This window comes from Acipenser ruthenus, chromosome 13, assembly GCF_902713425.1.
Source record: "Acipenser ruthenus chromosome 13, fAciRut3.2 maternal haplotype, whole genome shotgun sequence".
NCBI classification, from domain to species: Eukaryota; Metazoa; Chordata; class Actinopteri; order Acipenseriformes; family Acipenseridae; genus Acipenser; species Acipenser ruthenus.
In genome coordinates this window covers 22,251,475-22,269,021 of record NC_081201.1, presented here as the reverse complement: position 1 = coordinate 22,269,021, position 17,547 = coordinate 22,251,475, and the positions used below count along the sequence as shown (strand labels likewise).

Below are 17,547 nucleotides of genomic sequence, written 5' to 3'. Positions count from 1 at the left end.
ACATGTATAATAACTAACAACTACAAACACAAATAGCACTTCAAACGTATTTATTTATATCCTACAATTGTACATACTAAAATACATACAAAAGTAGATTCAACGGATTGATTTAATTAACACATTTCGTTTGAAAATCACTTGCTGCTAAAGCTCTCGTTACCATATCAAGAGTCAGATACAACAACACTGTTTTTTGAAAATCCTGTCCTTAGTGGTTGAAAAACTTGAAAAGTGTTTCGAAAGAGCTTTAGAATGAATGAGCTCAGTAGTTCCATTCGAACAAAGGTCATTTATAAATAATCCTGCTCAAGATCAATACAACTGATCACATTAATGAAAACATATTACATTAGAGATATAAAGTTGAGTGCCTCAGTACTTTCAATACCATATTATTATTAGAGCGCTTCAATCTTTTTGGATAAGAGCCATACCAATTACCAGCCCAATTACAAAGCCTTACAAAAAACAAAAAAAACAAAAAAACACAAAAAAACACAAAAAAGTTTAATAGACTTAATAAAATGAACTATATTAAAACACAGATTCAGTAAACATCAGTGTTACTGCTTTTTTACTACATGCAATTATCTAAGACTACAGATTGTCCTTGCAGTCTTTTAAAACCATTACAAATCTTAAATGGGCTACTTCAAAAGAACCATATTGTGGAGCCCAATAAGCCATATATGGAGAGACCTATCCGTTGGACTGGCCTGGTTTAAACTGTAAAATTATTTTTTATATATATATATATTTTACTGCCCCTACATTGTTATGATGTTTGCAGTCATTCTTAATTGCTCCAGTGCTGTGTTTTGTATTTTTTTGTAAGCCTGTGTTTATGTGCTCTCACTTGAGTGCAGGACCTGCTCCTCTGTTCTAGTTGCCTGCCATAGATATATGGAACAAAGACTATATCATCCAAAGAGTCTTTTTAGAGGTAAGTTTGTGATCTGCATATAAGTTTCCTTTTGTTTTGTAGTCAATGTCCTACTTTATGGGTCTGGTGTTTACTTCTATAAAGACAGTGATGAAACATATGTCTATGACACGCAACTAGAACTGAAGATCAGCTCCTGAACACATTATCAAAGCACCTAAACAGAGACTTAACATAAAACTAAATATATAACTGCAACAATGGAATGGAACAGTAAAATACACAAATATAGCTAACTACTATACAAGTACAAATGCAAGGAAAGCCTGACTGTTTTATGTAGCCATATGTATAATGTACAAAAACATGCAAGTTAGTCATCTGTATATGATGGCCAAGTTACAAGGTTCAATTGTATAAATATTATTATTATTATTTATGTCTCCCACCACGATCACTTAAACTAGACACACTTATCTTTCATACATTGGCTTGTTTAAAACCCTCTGGAGAGGTCCTAAAATACAGAGCAACAACTATTGATCCCCTTGTGGCTACCAGACCTTTTTTTGAAATCATCCGCTGGCAAATGTGACATCTGATTTAAGAGCAGGGCTGCAACCATAGCTCAATCCAACTGCCATGGGTAAAAACCGTGCTTTTGACTATACTGTATCTTAAGACAAGGTGAAGTCTTCACGTACTGTAGAGATCTACTGCTAAAATCTATCAATACTCTTGCGCCTCCAAGGGAGACCATTGTATACATATAGCTCAAGCTCCAATGTGATGAGTGAAGCCATAACGTCTTGGAATCAGCAATGTTGTTGGGCCTGCTGGTCGGCACTTGGATGACTGACTTCCAAGGAAACCCAGGTGCTGAAGTGGGCACTGAGGTGTAAGAGGTGGTGATTTGTGAAACCACGGACATGTCTCTGCTGAGAACATTCAAAAATCCTTATGTAACTGTAAGCAACTGAGTCAAGTAAACAAACTTTTTGTCTGGTGTTACATTTATTTTTCTTTATTCTAATTTGGCAGAAGTAACTACTATGACTCCCATCCAGGAAGCACCTACAATAACCGTTCTCTCAAGCTAGATTGATTGCAGATTGTGACTGAAACTGACCTGCAAACAAACCTAGTACAGGGATGGGCATGAAAATATTAATACCAATTTGACAATAAAAAACACACTGTAGCATTTTCTATTGTTTATGTTAAATATAATTTTTAGAGCCTATTTTGCTGGAAATAGGCACAAGCAGGACTCCTGCCCAGTCTGGGAGATTTTTAACAAGGCTACTTGGATAAAACGAATATTTGAATATGAATGTGGAAAGCAGGTAGGACATACTGTAAATAATGTAAGAGGGTTACAATTAACATTGAGAATTCCTTCCTGATAACACCAACATTCTTTTGTTTTCTTTTTTGCTGTACATTTTTTGGAAAGGTGCTAAAAAAATGTAAACGGCAAGTAAACTTTAATTAAAAAAAATATATATGCAGTCTAGAAAGAGTTAAGCAATAAATATATGAACACAGGGATTGTGGGATGTTACAACCATTTATATACAGCTGTACATTAGTTCACCATTATGTATATCCAGTAGATGGTGTCAACTGTTTAAAAAAAAACGACTATTTGCAAAATAGCATTTACTGGTTTTTATATTTCAATTACATTACATGTATAAATACATAAACACATCTATGTTATATTTGTATTTAAAATTGTATTTTATATTTTCCATATTAAAATAGTTTCCTTGACTATTTTGCCCATCCCTGATTGAGTGGTGCAGAATACATTGTAATTTCTACATAACATAAACCAACTGAAAAGTTACACAAACGTGCGTACTACATCTTGCAGGATCCACTGTCGGTTCACACAGCAAACGCTTTGTTCTTGTTCCAATATTTAACACGGTTAAAGTAACACCTGCTCATATTAACGTACCGCGTGTGCCTCATTTGGCTACCGCACGCAATAATACCAGCACTAGGGCACTTTACAGTTTAAATTTGTTATCCTTCTGAATAAAAAACAAAACAGAAACGAACCCCCCTTCTTACTAAAACCATAAATAGCTATTCAAGTCGTGTTGAGTCTTTTTGTAGCTGTGCCAAGGTGTTTTAATTATAGTAGACTCTGAATGCATCTTATTGGTCAAGTGAATATGCAGGAGATTTTCTAATGGGAAACGTGTCCTATCAATCTGGCCCATCTGTTTGCTCGTCCCTACCCTAGTTGAGATAACTTCGGTAATTCCAGGTGTGGGAGTTTCAGGAAGTGTTTGTATCGCTCATACAGCGACATATTTAGAGTTTGGAAGAGGCATAATGTCGGAAGACAGTGGAGTTCGTTACTGTGCGAGATTTTCCTATCTCTTTTTAAAATTCACACTCATCGTCTACTCTACTGTCTTTTGGGTGAGTTGTTGATAAAGCGATTGGGTGCGTGATTGTGAAGATGTGTTGTTGTTTCAGTGCAAACCCGTCGTAATTCTGCACGACCGCATTACTGAGTGGTGTTTGTTGATTAGGGTGTGTTTTATGAAGTGTAAACAAAAGTCGGGGTAAAAGCTCAACATTCTTTTAAACGGTTTGGAAAAGCAGATTTAAAAATAAAAAAAAATGTTTAAATGCATGAGCATGACGGGTAGTAAATTACCATTTTCCTTACAGGTGTCATAAAATCATCAACATTTTAATTACCTGTTCTACGGGCGTGGCTTTGAACCAAATTGTTGTTGCCAGAGATGTCGCCCAGTTCTAGAAAAAAAGATGTAAACAAACAAATACACCCAGCAGCATTTATGATAAGTTATTAATATATATGTAATTTAAAACAAAAATGTCACTTCCTATTACTGCGTGTATTATTATTATTATTATTATTATTATTATTATTTACTGGAACAGTGCGCTTCCGTTATAGTTGTAATTTATACATTGTTTTCCTATGCCAAATGAAAAAAAAATACATTCAAATAAGGTTTAATAGCCATAAACAATGCGTGGAAAAAAGCTGAGTCAGTCCGCAATTAACTGTGTCCGTGTGCCATCATTTATTATTGGCAACGTAAGTTCCACCTTCACTATCAGAACATCGACAGTGAAAACCGAGGGAACTCGTTTCACACGACAGTTCAAATATCATATTAAAGGCAGACGGTATTCTTTTTTCTAAGCTTTCCCACAATCCTGTTCTATTTTAAACTTGCAATAATTCTAAAGTAACTGACTATTGTACACTTCCATAATGTAGGCTTCTGTGCATTCTACCTTATCATAAAAAAACAAACCTACTGACAGTTCAGTTCTCTTTAATTTATTATATTGTTTATGAAATAACAAACTGTGGTTCTCTTGGATCCTTCTGTCACTGTACTGAGTGAGCCAATCAATAGGCATGCTTCTACTGCTTGTGTGTGTGATTATATATATATATATATATATATATATATATATATATATATATATATATATAAATATATATATATATAAATAAATAAAAATAAAAAACTGTTGAAAGCGTGGCTTGATATTTGTTTTGTGACTGGTTCACGTGAACCAATGTGAACTGGTCTGAATCTGTGCCCGTTCATAAGGCCAACATGAAAACCCTCAGGAATGGGAAATACTGTTTCCAAAACATTCTGTCTCAGCCTGTTCTATATTTGGTAACTGTCACAGTCAAAGCAATGATTCACTTCATAAATATAATCAGAACGTCATTGTACAGAAACTACTGGGTTAAATGACATGCACTTGTAACACATTGATACATGTTTTCAGTAGGATACAATTGTTTTTCCTGTCCACACTATTTACAAAACGTTATATTGTTCTAAAACTTGAACCACATTGTTGCAAGATTTAATAGTAACATTTGTCTTTTTTTCTTGTTGGACACGACCAGTACTGTGTGTATTCATATGCTAAATACATTCAGATGTAGGCACTGTGTGCACACACTACAGGGATTGTAGGTTATGGAGGTGTATTGTGTTGTCCAGCTGTAATAGATGTGATATGCTAATCAATAGACTTTGCTTTGTGTTGTGTGTGACGGGTTGGCTCATCACTGGCATTCCCTGCAGAGTAGGAGGCATTTGCAGTGGTGCTTATATGAAGGCCTTGAGACTTGGCTGGCACATTTCAGCATAATCTTTCACAAATGAACACCACAGTAAGCTGTTTAGTTTCCTTCACGTCTTAATCTTTGTATTAAATATTACATTCATTTTTTTCTCAGAGTTGGAACCATTTATAATAGCTGAAAGGCACCAGTTATTTTTTATTACAACATTTTCATCAACCTTAGCATTTAGTTTCTGTCGTTTTTTAAATGATAAACCATTGCAGTTCCTGTCTATTGTTTAAACCTACAATATAGCATCTACGGTTTGATATTTTATTATGCTTATGTTAAACCATGTATTCTTTAATAAAACTGACAACAAATCGATTTGTTTTAATAACACTCCATTACCAGAGGTCTAGTAAATGAAGTCCCATACATTTAGTATACATTTACTTCTGCCAACTCAAATTCACAGATGGATGATAGCAATGCTGCAGTTCATTAAGACATTGAACCCTGGTTGAGAGCATTGCCATCTACTGTTCAGATAATCCCCTACAATCAGTGTTTTTATTGCAATTAATGTTTTTGTGATTAGATACTAGTAAACAGTGGCTTTTTTAAATCTATTGAAATTGTTTAAAGCTAGGTTGAATGTTCTGTGGTAGTACCCTAAAGTGGAACTTTCTAATTGGTGCATACAAGTTTTGAGGTTTCTAATGTGTAGCAGAGAACCGTTTACTAAATCCCAAGTTGACCAATTAACAAAATACTCATATGAAACCAATGTGTGGTTTTTGCAGTACATGCAGTGAAATCAAAAACTGAAAAAAAACTAAATAACCATTTGAAACGCTGTACAGTACGATCCACTAGTATAAGCATCAAGCTGCAGAAAAAATAAAATCTCTATTCAGGAAAAAAAAAAAAAAATTCCACAGGTTAATAAGCAGCAGTGACCCCCTGATAGAAATGCATCCAGTTTTAATTTACCCCAGCTATGTGGATAATGATACTCTGTCATACAGTAGTGCTGTGAAACTGAGTCTCTGCAGTTTCTCCTAATCTGGTTCATTTGTAAAAAACAGAAGATGTGTAAAATTGGCTTTACTGCAACCAATATGCTGCTGTATATTTTCAGTAATTTTTTTTAAGGAATTTTCTGCTGAGAAATGTAATTATTATTATTATTATTATTATTATTATTATTATTATTATTATGCTGCTTTTGTTCAGACAGTGGATTAGCACCCTTTACCAGCACTTCGAATGCTTTTATAATAGCAGGGGCAGGCGATGGGGGGGGGTATAATAGACGCGTTTGTACGCACTGTATATATGTCACACATATGGGAAACCACTTAGCCAGTTGTGCTGAAAGTTGGTATTAAAATTACACTAATGACATCTCCATTCTTAAATACCATTCAAATGTTCTGAAACTAATCATTTCTATTTCTTAATCTACACTATTCTGTACATACTGTGTATATATACGTCGGGGTCTTTTTTTCTTTTTTTTTTCAATCATACTGATCGGTCTAATTTGGAGTTTACAGCTGTGACTTCCATATTGAAGGTTTGGCTTAGGAACCATTGTCACGCCTTGTAAACCGGTATGACTAACTATAAATTAGTTGAATAGCTTTGACACTCTACAGGCCTCTAGATACATTGGAATGTCAAAGCGTTAGCCAGAATAACTGGAAAGAAAAGCTGATTACGGGACTCATAAATCCTTCTTTTTTTATATGTATGATTTTAGCTGAGTGAGTTGGAAGTTGCTAGAGTAGACATTCTTCATTTATTGTCTTGCTCGATATACCTGGAGGGCACTGCTTGGTCCGCTGTTGTAAATTGTGTACAGTATATTGATTTACCATCTGTGTGCATCTAAATTCTGTTTTCATGTGTCTTCTTGCCAAAGCAAGTCTCGTACTGTTTTAAATATTGTAAGAGCTGACAGACTGGTTAAGCATGCCATTTGTTTTCCACTATGTCCTGCAGGCGCGGTTTTGAATTGCATGTCAGAGGATTGGTAGGAAGCATTGATCACAATTCACTACCTCTATTTGCATGGCTTGGGCAAGACCACCTTGGAGTCTGCTTGTCATGTCTCGCTAAGCTTTTAGGATAGAGCTGGTTACAGCAGTATAGATACATTTAGTACTATGGTGCATTGGCTACTGTTTTCTTTGCTGAAACACAACCAATGCTCCAGACTAAGGGTATGCTGCATTGCTGGTTTTGGGGTACTCTCTATGCTGTGCACATCACACTTTGGGGTCCCTGAGCATACCTGGTAAAGGTGCAGCCATGTGGTGTGCAGGTTGAGTAAAAATGTTCATGCTGAAATCTGTGATCATTTAATGTAATTTAATTTTATGTTATTTATTTAATGTGTTGGGAGTGTGAATTAACAATGTTGGAACCATGTATAGGTGATGAAGACCCTTGCCTGCTGTAAGTCTTTTAGGATTTCCTGTCAAAATGAGTTTACACATTTATCTAATTATGTCTGATGTGGAAGTTTCCTGTTCAGTTTACAAAATCTTCTCGTACGCTATAAGAGCTTGCATGGGTTCTCCTCCTTATCTGATCTGGACCTCATGTGCAGTGGCTGGATCTGGTGTTTTCTATATGTGTTCTACCGAGGCTGGACCCTGGGGATGTGTGACAGGACAGCGTCACTGGCAAGCTGTTTCTACTAGGAAGGAGACTTGGACACAAGGAAGCTGCAGGTTTAAATGTGTTAATGCGCTCGTTTAATCAAAAGTAAACAAAAATAACACAGACAAAACACAAACAAACATGACTTCATAAAACTCCCCAAAACCTCAACACTCTCTCATATAGATGTACTGATGCACAAAAGAAACGCCACACTCGGGTCTAATGGATTTAACCAAATATAAACATAGATATCAAACAAAATCACAGAAAATGTGATAAATACAGTCCAAAGAATCCTGATAAGTTTCCAGTATGAAACATGACACACTGTAAGTTAATATCAGGTATGACCTCCCTAAGCATTAACACAATCCTGGTAGCGATGATGCATAGACCTGATCAGCCTCTGGACAGACTTCTGTGGGATGTTCTGCCACTCTTCCTGTGCAGCTGCAGCCAGCTGTCGAAGGTTTGCTGGTCATGGTTGTCTCCTGTGGATGGCACTGGCAATTTGGTTCCACAGATGTTCTATTGGACTCACTCTGCACCAAAGGCGTTCTTGTGTTAAAGGAGATTCCTCCCCACATCACACTTCCACCGGTTGACTTGAACAGCCCAACAGCCCATAACGCTCAACCACGACGTCTCCACACACGTTGTCTTCCGTCAGGTCTGTCAAGTGCAAAACGGCATTCATCGGTGAATAAAACACACCACCACTCTCTGTGACGCCACCTCAGATGTTCTCTGGCCCACAGACGACGGCAATTTTGTCTCTCAGCTGTCAGCATGTTACCCCTGAACGGCCTCTGGGTATGCAAGTCATTTTCATGCAGACGGTGAGCTACAGTCATTCTGCTGATGCATTGGTTATTTCTTCCTGAAATTTCTCGTGCTATAGCCACTGTGGTCTGAAAACCATTACACAGATGGATCAGTTGGATGTGACGGTTCTGGGCCAGTGTGGTGACCCTCTGCCTTCCAGGACGTGGCCTGTCCCTCACAGAGCCGGTTTCCTGGTTTCTCTGGACTAGTCTGCTGATTTGTTGAAGTAGAACATCTCATTCTACAGGCAACTTCTCTCGCAGACCGACCGCCTTCAATCATGCCGATACCATGCCGATCTTCATTACTCAAGCGGGGCATGGTCGTAACTTTCGCTGTCCTTGCGTTAATTAAATCAAGTCATTTTGGCAACTTTAACAACTCAAATACCAAACATTGAGCACCTGGCGTTTTTATGAAATCACGTGACTTGAGCTCAGTATTTTGTTATCCCAAGGAACAGTACTACTCAAACAATCAACAAAGCTATCTGCTCACTATTTAAATTGTAAATAACGTTATGTATGTTCCCAGTGAGTTATAGATGTAAAACTTGGACTGTTGCATTTTCATTGTGCATCTGTGTGTGTGTGTGTGTGTGTGTGTGTGTGTGTGTGTATAACCACACACAAAACCCTCACCTTCAACATTAATTCTCACCATCACTATTTGTCCATTACCACGCGTGGACACCTATTTTATACACCTGTGTCTGGATCCTTAATTAATCATTTGAACATGTATTCAATTGATGGCTCCAGCCACATGTGTGTTTTCAGGGAGGATTTTAACTCCCTCCCTGCCACCCAATACTCCCCACACAACATGCATCAATGCTCTGGTAGGGCTTTCACCCTGCCGTGCCACCACACACCTATGCTCATAATACAAAATACTTTTAAATAATAACAGTAATAAAACAAAAATAATGCAAATAAACACAGGGTCGGGGGGGAGCCAATCACAGGATATTTCTTAAATGATTACTTCTTCAGGCTTTAATATGCTTTCTTTGGCTCTCCCCGGCAATTTAGTGGAGGCAGTTGTACATATGTCACACTTCCCTGTATTATATATGGAAAACCACTTCTCCAAATAGGGGTGGGGTGGGGGTCTGTTTCTTCATACACTTTATACAGTGTCTTTTTTATCCTATTGTTTATTGGCATGGCTTTAGCTTTTCATGATTTATTAATTCAACCTGCAGACAAACATGGAAATTGCACTGCATGACTGATGTTTGTATTCAGTTTCTTGATCTGTATTATAGTTGTGGCTGTTTTGTAAACCCAAGTTTCAAACTCAAACTGCTGTCCCCTGAGGGAAGATGATCTACAGTAAAAAATAAATAAATAAAAAACTGTACCAAGCATAATGAATAAATCTTACAATGTAAGGGGATTCATATCGCAAACAATCCAGTGTAACTTCACTTGCCCTGCTCTCACATCCAAACATAAAGGCAATGCAGTTGGCAACATAACCAGCTTCTAATTCCCCTTCACCTGGGGGTCTGTACTGTAGGCTTGGGGCCACTAGGTCATAACTATCTTTTTCTTCGACGAAATTCATATTTTAGAGACTTGTGATTGTCCAACTGCTTTTATTTGAAGTAAATTTAATTGGCTTCAATTTAAATAATTTGTTGCCACTGAGAAGCTAATTAACAGAATACTATAATGCTATTTGCAGCTTTGATCAATGATGTGTTGGAATTGATTTAAAAGAGAATTTGAATTGAAAAACAGGAATTGACCCCGCCCCTAATGGCAACATCTCTGGAATCCATATTTTGATTATGTTTTTACTGAAATGTGTTTCTAACCTTGACAATTCACATTTAAGGTCTCTCCTTGAGAGACGCCCAAGAGTGACTGGAGGGTTTTCAGGTCAAAATGGAAAGCCACGGGACTTGTCAGCACCATGAGAAAGCCATCGCATGTATTACACTTACACTTTATATAATACACATTGATAATATATTAAAAATGAGATGCCAAAGAGAATCAATTCCCTATGTCAAAATTACTTATGCTGATGAACATTTTTCTTGTTTAACCTACTGTGAGAATTGATAATTGTATGGACCGATACAATAAAAAATAGTAATTATAAAATTGACATTTTACTTTTCCATGAATCTTTGCATATGTTGTATCTGTTATTGAATTCCGGCCATATTTATTTTTTCATTTCTTAGTGAAGTGCGTGTCACTCCTTGTTCGTATATTAACTTCTGGGGATCTTTCAGTCAATCAGAGTGAGGGTTTTGTATGCTATATGGGATGATGCATCACAGGAAATCTACCATACTTTATTCTGGTCGAGGTATGAGTAACTTCAGTTTATCATTAATCTGCCTATTTTGGCGTACAGATATGGCCAGTGTCACTATGCTGAAGCAATCACTTCGTGTAGCTGTACCAACATTAAATGGCACTAGATTTGTCTTTTTGTTTTGTTGGTAGGAACATTCTCTTGCATCTGGTGAATATAAGGTGAGCACATACAAGGTCAGCATCCACACAACATCTCAGATCTGTATGACTAGATGCTTATTAGAGGTGTAATGATTTTGTACATGATATATTGTAGCGCTGTATTGTGATGCAAGACCAAAAGCCCAACATAGCTCATTGCAGTTCACCAAATGGTTTGTGAATGAAGAATAAGTGTTTTTTTTATAGTTATAGTAAGAATATATACTCCAACTAACTCGTTCATTTTAAATAATGTGATCTTTTTATGCATCATACAAGTAATTCATCATGACCATCACATTTGTCGTGATCCATCTCGTATTGTGACCTGCATGAGTGATGCTTATCGTATCATGACATTAGTGTACTTTATAGCCAATACGTACAGTAGAAGACCCTTAATAGGGTACTGTTATAGGTTTCCAAGTAATAGTCAGACTTTTGACAGCAATTTGGATTCTAGCTCTGTCATCACCTATCCTAATAAAGCCACTTTTTATCTACTGTATGTAATTCCTGTTCAGCAGAATGTCCTCATCCTCCATTTAGAACCAGTGCTGCTACCTGGTTTGTAAAACAAACCTGTGCCTATCAGCTATTGGTATCAAATACCATTAAACTAAAGTAGTAATAGGATGATTATTTACCATTCAGATAACCAATAACAAGAACCACTCCAATATAACTAGTGCAGAGACTGGCTAGTCAATCAATTTGGCACACATTGATCCCTTTAATATCAAATAAAACTGTGGTATGGAATGGCTTTTATTGAACAAGCTGCAATGTAAACTCTATTATAGAGGGGCTGGAAACAAGAAAATGCATCTGAAACAAGGTTGCTATATAGAAAGATGTTGGTAATGTAATTTCCTATAGATTTTTAGTAACAGTGTAGATTGGTCTTCCAATAGGATTATATGTATTGCAGTAGCTGTCTTTAGAGTTTATTCCTTATGTCAGTAATAAAAATGGATGGGATTACTGTTGATGTCATCCATGACAGTAAGGGTTGAGGTGATATTACTGTTAGATCTGTGAGGTAATTTACTGGCCAGCTGATTGAAATATGTACTTTAATGAACCGTGTTTTTCATGGCGCTTACAGTAGGAGTTTCATATAATGAAGCCTAAGTTTGAACTAGAGGACTGCAAAACAGGATTTTAATAGGAGACTTCCTGAACACAGATTTTAAATCACAAAAAACAAGTATTGAACTACTGTTAGACAAAGTGTTATTGTTTTAAGAACATTAGAACTATGCTGTATGTTCTATGCATGGTATGACATCCATATGGTATGGTAAAAGTCTGAATTTTGGCAAGTCTTAAGATTTACTGGTAAATGTCAACCTATTGTCTTTTTTGTTAATGGGACATTTGTATGCAGAAATATCTATTCGACATCAATGTTTTTTTTGTTCATGGAAAATGTGTATGCAGAAATAAATATATTCTTTGACGTTGATGATTTTTGTTAATTGACAATTTATATGCAGGAATAAATCCATTCTTCAATTAATATACCTGCATTTACCAATAAGCTTTGGTAAATCATAAGATTAACCGGTAAATTTCTTAAGTTCTGTCATTTCCTGTAACACTTAGGATTGACCAGGTTCTGACTTTTACCGAAACACATACACAAAGGTAGATGTACCGGACATTTTCACAAATCCTTTACGGTGATTTCTTGATATCTTAATTATGATTTTATAATCGTGTTCCAACCAGTCGATGCCACATTTCTGTTTTGCTAATGGCTAATTCTGAAAGGTATGACATTTTGAACATGAATGGTACTTTCATTAGTTGTAAGACATTATCGTTGCAGATGGCATATTTTAACCTTTTCAATCCCTGAATGTTCCTTAGCACCCTGCTAATAGATTCCTAGAATACCCCCTAGCTCCAGTGACCTTATCTACATCAATATCTATTTATTAACGAGTCCTTTTGTTACTTCAAACACTCAGTCATACATTCTGAGGTAAAAGTACATTTTTATAATCCCTTTTAATATTTATAGCAAAACACGTACATATATTATCTTTGTATCCTTAGCTTACCCATATGCAATGCAATGTATTATTTACTAACAAATGTCACTACATCAACCAATTAGCATGCTTGTTTCCAGATCAAACACAGAGCTTCAAAGATGTCTCACCAGGGCTTCTATTAGAGATTTCTAATTGGTTTGAAATATGTTTCAACACGTTCATTCATAATGTTTATTAAAGTTACCTCACCACCCCTATGTTGTAGTTTGGGGCTTTTTTTAGGTAAGGTTGGAATAGAATATAATTCTTGGAACTCTGTTTTATAAGAATGTAACCAAATGTCATTGTACTGTACTTATTCCACATAAACATAATGTGCAGTTAGGAATGATAAATATTCACAGCGATATAAAAAAAACAGGAGCCTCTTTTCACAGAGTGCAAAACGGCCATTCAAGTAAATAACTTAATTTTGACTTTTGAGATGTGCCTGAAACACACCTATATAACAATTTATGAGGAAAAAAACAGTTTGGAGTGTTTTAGTGACTGCTTTAATTATCCATGGTATTTTACCTTTTCTTCAGAACAGGAAAGTATAGTTAGATACTAGAGGCATGTATCTTTCACAGTTTGTGATGCCTTTTTATAGGCAAATGATGGGTGAAACTGTACGCTTGACTACATCGACTCTAATCACTTTAATATAAGCTTAATTAGTTAAAAGGAAGGTTGGTCTTATTTTAATCTGACAACTTTACTTCATTAATATTGTTAATCATCAGCTGAAGAGATGCTGTTAGTTACTTCCATTGCATCCATTCCAACTGAAGAGTTTTTCAGAATGTTGGTAGCAATTCAATATGAATCAAAACTGGAGAAGCAATTTTATTAATATAAACAGATCTTTCGTCACCTGTTAAAAGAAGTCACATTCTTCAATGTCTTAATTTTTATTGAGGGTGGGTGAATCGGCTTTAGGTTTGGTTTTACTAACTGGGTGGTTTGAAAGTCCAGCACTTCTGTTATGGGGGGAAAAAGCATTCTTGAAGTTACTACAGTCCTTTACAACACTGTAGTCGGGAGCCATGCTGTAGTAAGAGACTGCAATTTGTGTTCCATGTTATGAGAATGAAAGTGCCGGTAGAATGTCATTATGGGGCTAATGGGATCCCCAACCCATAGAGGGTGTCAGTTTCTGTAGGGCTACATTTTATTATTAATATTACAACTTGTTGTTTTAATATTTTTGATTTATAATTTAGAAATGCAAGCACTTTGCAGCATGTTAAAGTGTTGTCGCCTGGAGGACCTATTCTTTATCCTTTGAACATTTTGTCAATTCATTATGTGTTTCATGGAACTTTTCAGAAATGAATCCAGAAGAGGTGGGTTGGGAGTCTTATGAGAATCAAGGATTCAATTTAAAATTTGCCTCCAGGAGAGGCTTTGTACTTGATATATTTTAATCTCTTGTTAATTAATGTAGCTCTCTTGCACCTACATATCCCTGTTTTATATACTGTATTATTCATTTATATAAAAATTCATAGTTGTTTTGATACGTTTTTTCTCGATCATTATCTTGGAGGAGGGACTAGGGAAAGGCGTACCGCTGAAGATCTTTTCCCTAGTATTGCATCCATTCCAAGTTATTCTTTGTTCTAATGGTAAACAGAAAACCAGAAGCACATTGGTTGTAAGGTGGTGATTTTGTGTTAAAATCTATAATATATGCCAGATAAACCTTTCATGTTATCCTTCCATTAGTTTAATGGGGGAAAATTGCTTGGAAGCCCCTTCCACCTGAAATCATTTATCTTGTGGTGCAGAATGTATGCAGGGTTTATTAAGATGTATGAAAATAAGACCGCCCTTTTAGGTCTTGTTATTAGCTTAACTAGATGCAATGGCGTGCACTTCTACATTGTGGATATCTAAAGTGAATATTAATACTGCAATGGGAGTTTTTTTCTTAGTCATTTGTTTTTATGTAAAGCTATTTTGTGTTTTACAACTAAAGATCTTAAACCAACCGGTTTTCTAATACATGTGCATATTGTTGTACATGGCAATAGAATATATGCTTTGAGCGTTACTGATTAATCAAAAGCAAGAAGACAGACTCTTTTTTTTGTTTGGTTTTGCCAAAAACAAATGAAAGCTGTTGCTTTTAGTTTACTGTAGCAACATTACTGGGTAGCTCGCTATGTCAGGCTCCAAATGAGGCACTAAAGCAAATAGTTGTACAATAAATTAAAGCCATGGCGACCACTAATCATTAAATTGGATAATAGTAGCATCTCTTGGGCTAGGGGGGTAGAGATAAGGTTGAAAAGGTAAGAAGTCTCGCTTGTCAAAAAAAACATTTTGATAATTCCTGCAGCTATCTGAAACACCTAGCCATTAACAGATTCTTTATTTTCACCCCTTTTAAAGAATAAGGAAATATGTCGCTGCGTCAGCTGGGTATCCCCTGGGCAGGGCTTGAGCTCAGCTGTCTGTGTGCCTACTGGTGTTTATTCAAAATAAAACAAGGCAGCAGTGCTAACTCGGGGTGTTTTGTTGGTCAAATTATGGTTAGATCACGGATTGTGTTAGCTGAAGACTAGAAGTGACGTAAGTCTTCCTTGAGGCTTTCTTGGCCTGTAGGCCGCATTGTAATTTTTATCATATGGAGAAGTGTGGTATTGGTTCATAATTTACAACCCCAGAAAATAAATACACTTCAGCACAGGGTGATTTTGTTTTATTTTGTACCGTGCCAATATTGCAGTGTCCCTCTTTTGAAGTTGCACTGAGAATGTAGTTATTCAATGCACTCTGAGAAAGAGAGAATATTTGGAATAGTACTGTAGAATTAACTGTATAAGTTAACTGAATACAGATTTTATTAAAGGTTTTATTTCGAAACAGAACTCGTATGGTTCCAAAAGTTGAAACCTAGTGTAATGTACTGTAGTTATTCCAATGTCTTGTATACTGGCCCTTTTTAAATACAGGAAAACACAGATGCTGTTTTATCCAGACAAATGCACACTGAGTGCCCGCCCCTTTTATTATTTGTGTATCTGTGTTCTATTATTATTATTATTATTATTATTATTATTATTATTATTATTATTATATATTTGTGTTGGTGTGCGGACAGATGAAAGCTGTCCGTTATTTATTTTTTGAGACTGGCGAAAAGCTGGGCTTGTAAAGTGTAGTTGGCATGGATGGGGTTGAATCCCCCATCCTAAATAGCTCGTGGGAATGTGGCTGGAGCCTTAACAAGGTGATTATCTAATAGGTAATTTAAGGCTCCAGCCACAGTATAAAAGACCCACTATGGGCTCAGTGTGGGGAGAGAGTGTAGAGCAGAAAGAGCGAATGCTGCCCATAGAGAACAAAGGTACTGGTTTTTGTAAATTGTCGTTATTGTTCGATGTTTCTTTTACTTTGGCCAATGAGCCGTTTTTGTTTTTGGTGTCAGTTTTTTGTGATTTTGTTTTAATCTTTTATTTTAAATTATATACGAGCGCAGCAGCACCATTTTGCCCCGTGCCACCTGTGCTAGTGTTTCATTTCCTGATCTGACGTCCCCACCCACACGCCACACAAAGCCATCTGTGACAGTGATGTATATGGTATTGCTGCTTGCATTGTGCCTTGTGCAATAATCAAAGTGTTAATTGAAGCCATCTTTGCTGTACATTTCCCCTTGAGTTGCATTAAATTTGAAGTTGTGTGTACAGGTGTCAAATGTCTATCTTGGTGACAGCAAGAACCTGTTCACAGTTAATATAAACAGTACTACATTTTCCCAGTTTTTATCCACAAAAAAAAAACTGGGCTGGACTTGCATATGTCTTTACTTCAAAGTGTAACTCTACCAAACTGTTCATTGCAAAACTCCAAACTGCAATGTGCCCATTTAGCTGGGTTTGCACAGGACTAGAACTCGCCACATAGCCCAGCTTCCTCTGCATCACAGACAACATTTGTAATTCATCGCGAGCAAGGCATGGCAGTTTTTCCTTTCATTCAGCCCATTTCATTGCTTTTGTTATGGCTTTGGATTTACATTCTGATTCCTCCTACTTCTTTTTGCCTGTCACACTCGCATTATGCCTTGTGCTTCACTTTGTGTTGGCTTGAATTGGACAATTGCATACCTTTTGTAGAAACGTGTGTAATTTGTAGGTCCGTTATCGCCCAGTAATGGACCTGGATTGGGCAGTCTTATACAGAAGTTCTGAGGTAATAGTTAAAATGAATTCTGGAATAAATAAAAACAGCCCTTTTTTTATTTATTTTTTTCATCTGAAGTAATTTGCAGTTGCCTTTATCAGAGTAGCCTTTATCAGAGTAGTGTATTGTGATCACAGTTTTGATCATAGAATATTGAAGCTACTCAGAACTATGCTTTATGTGCTTTATCCCCAATGGCAGCAGTGTGGATTAGTGGTTAGGGCTCTGGACTCTTGATCGGAGGTTTGTGGGTTCAATCCCAGGTGTGGGGACACTGTACCCTGCTGTACCCTTGAGCAAGGTACTTTACCTAGATTGCTCCAATAAAAACCCAACTGTATAAATGGG

At 36.5% G+C, this 17,547-nt stretch overlaps 1 protein-coding gene across 1 annotated transcript in view; it reads left to right on the top strand.

Annotated features, from left to right (window-relative positions):
• Positions 1–3,107: 3,107 nt before the first annotated feature.
• Positions 3,108–17,547, top strand: part of tspan15 (tetraspanin 15) — a 101,682-nt gene continuing 87,242 nt past the window's right edge. The window contains exon 1 of the mRNA XM_034031312.3: positions 3,108–3,325. Within this exon, the coding sequence (XP_033887203.3) occupies positions 3,236–3,325 (90 nt within the window). The 5' untranslated portion in view covers positions 3,108–3,235. The remainder of the gene's footprint in view (positions 3,326–17,547) is intronic.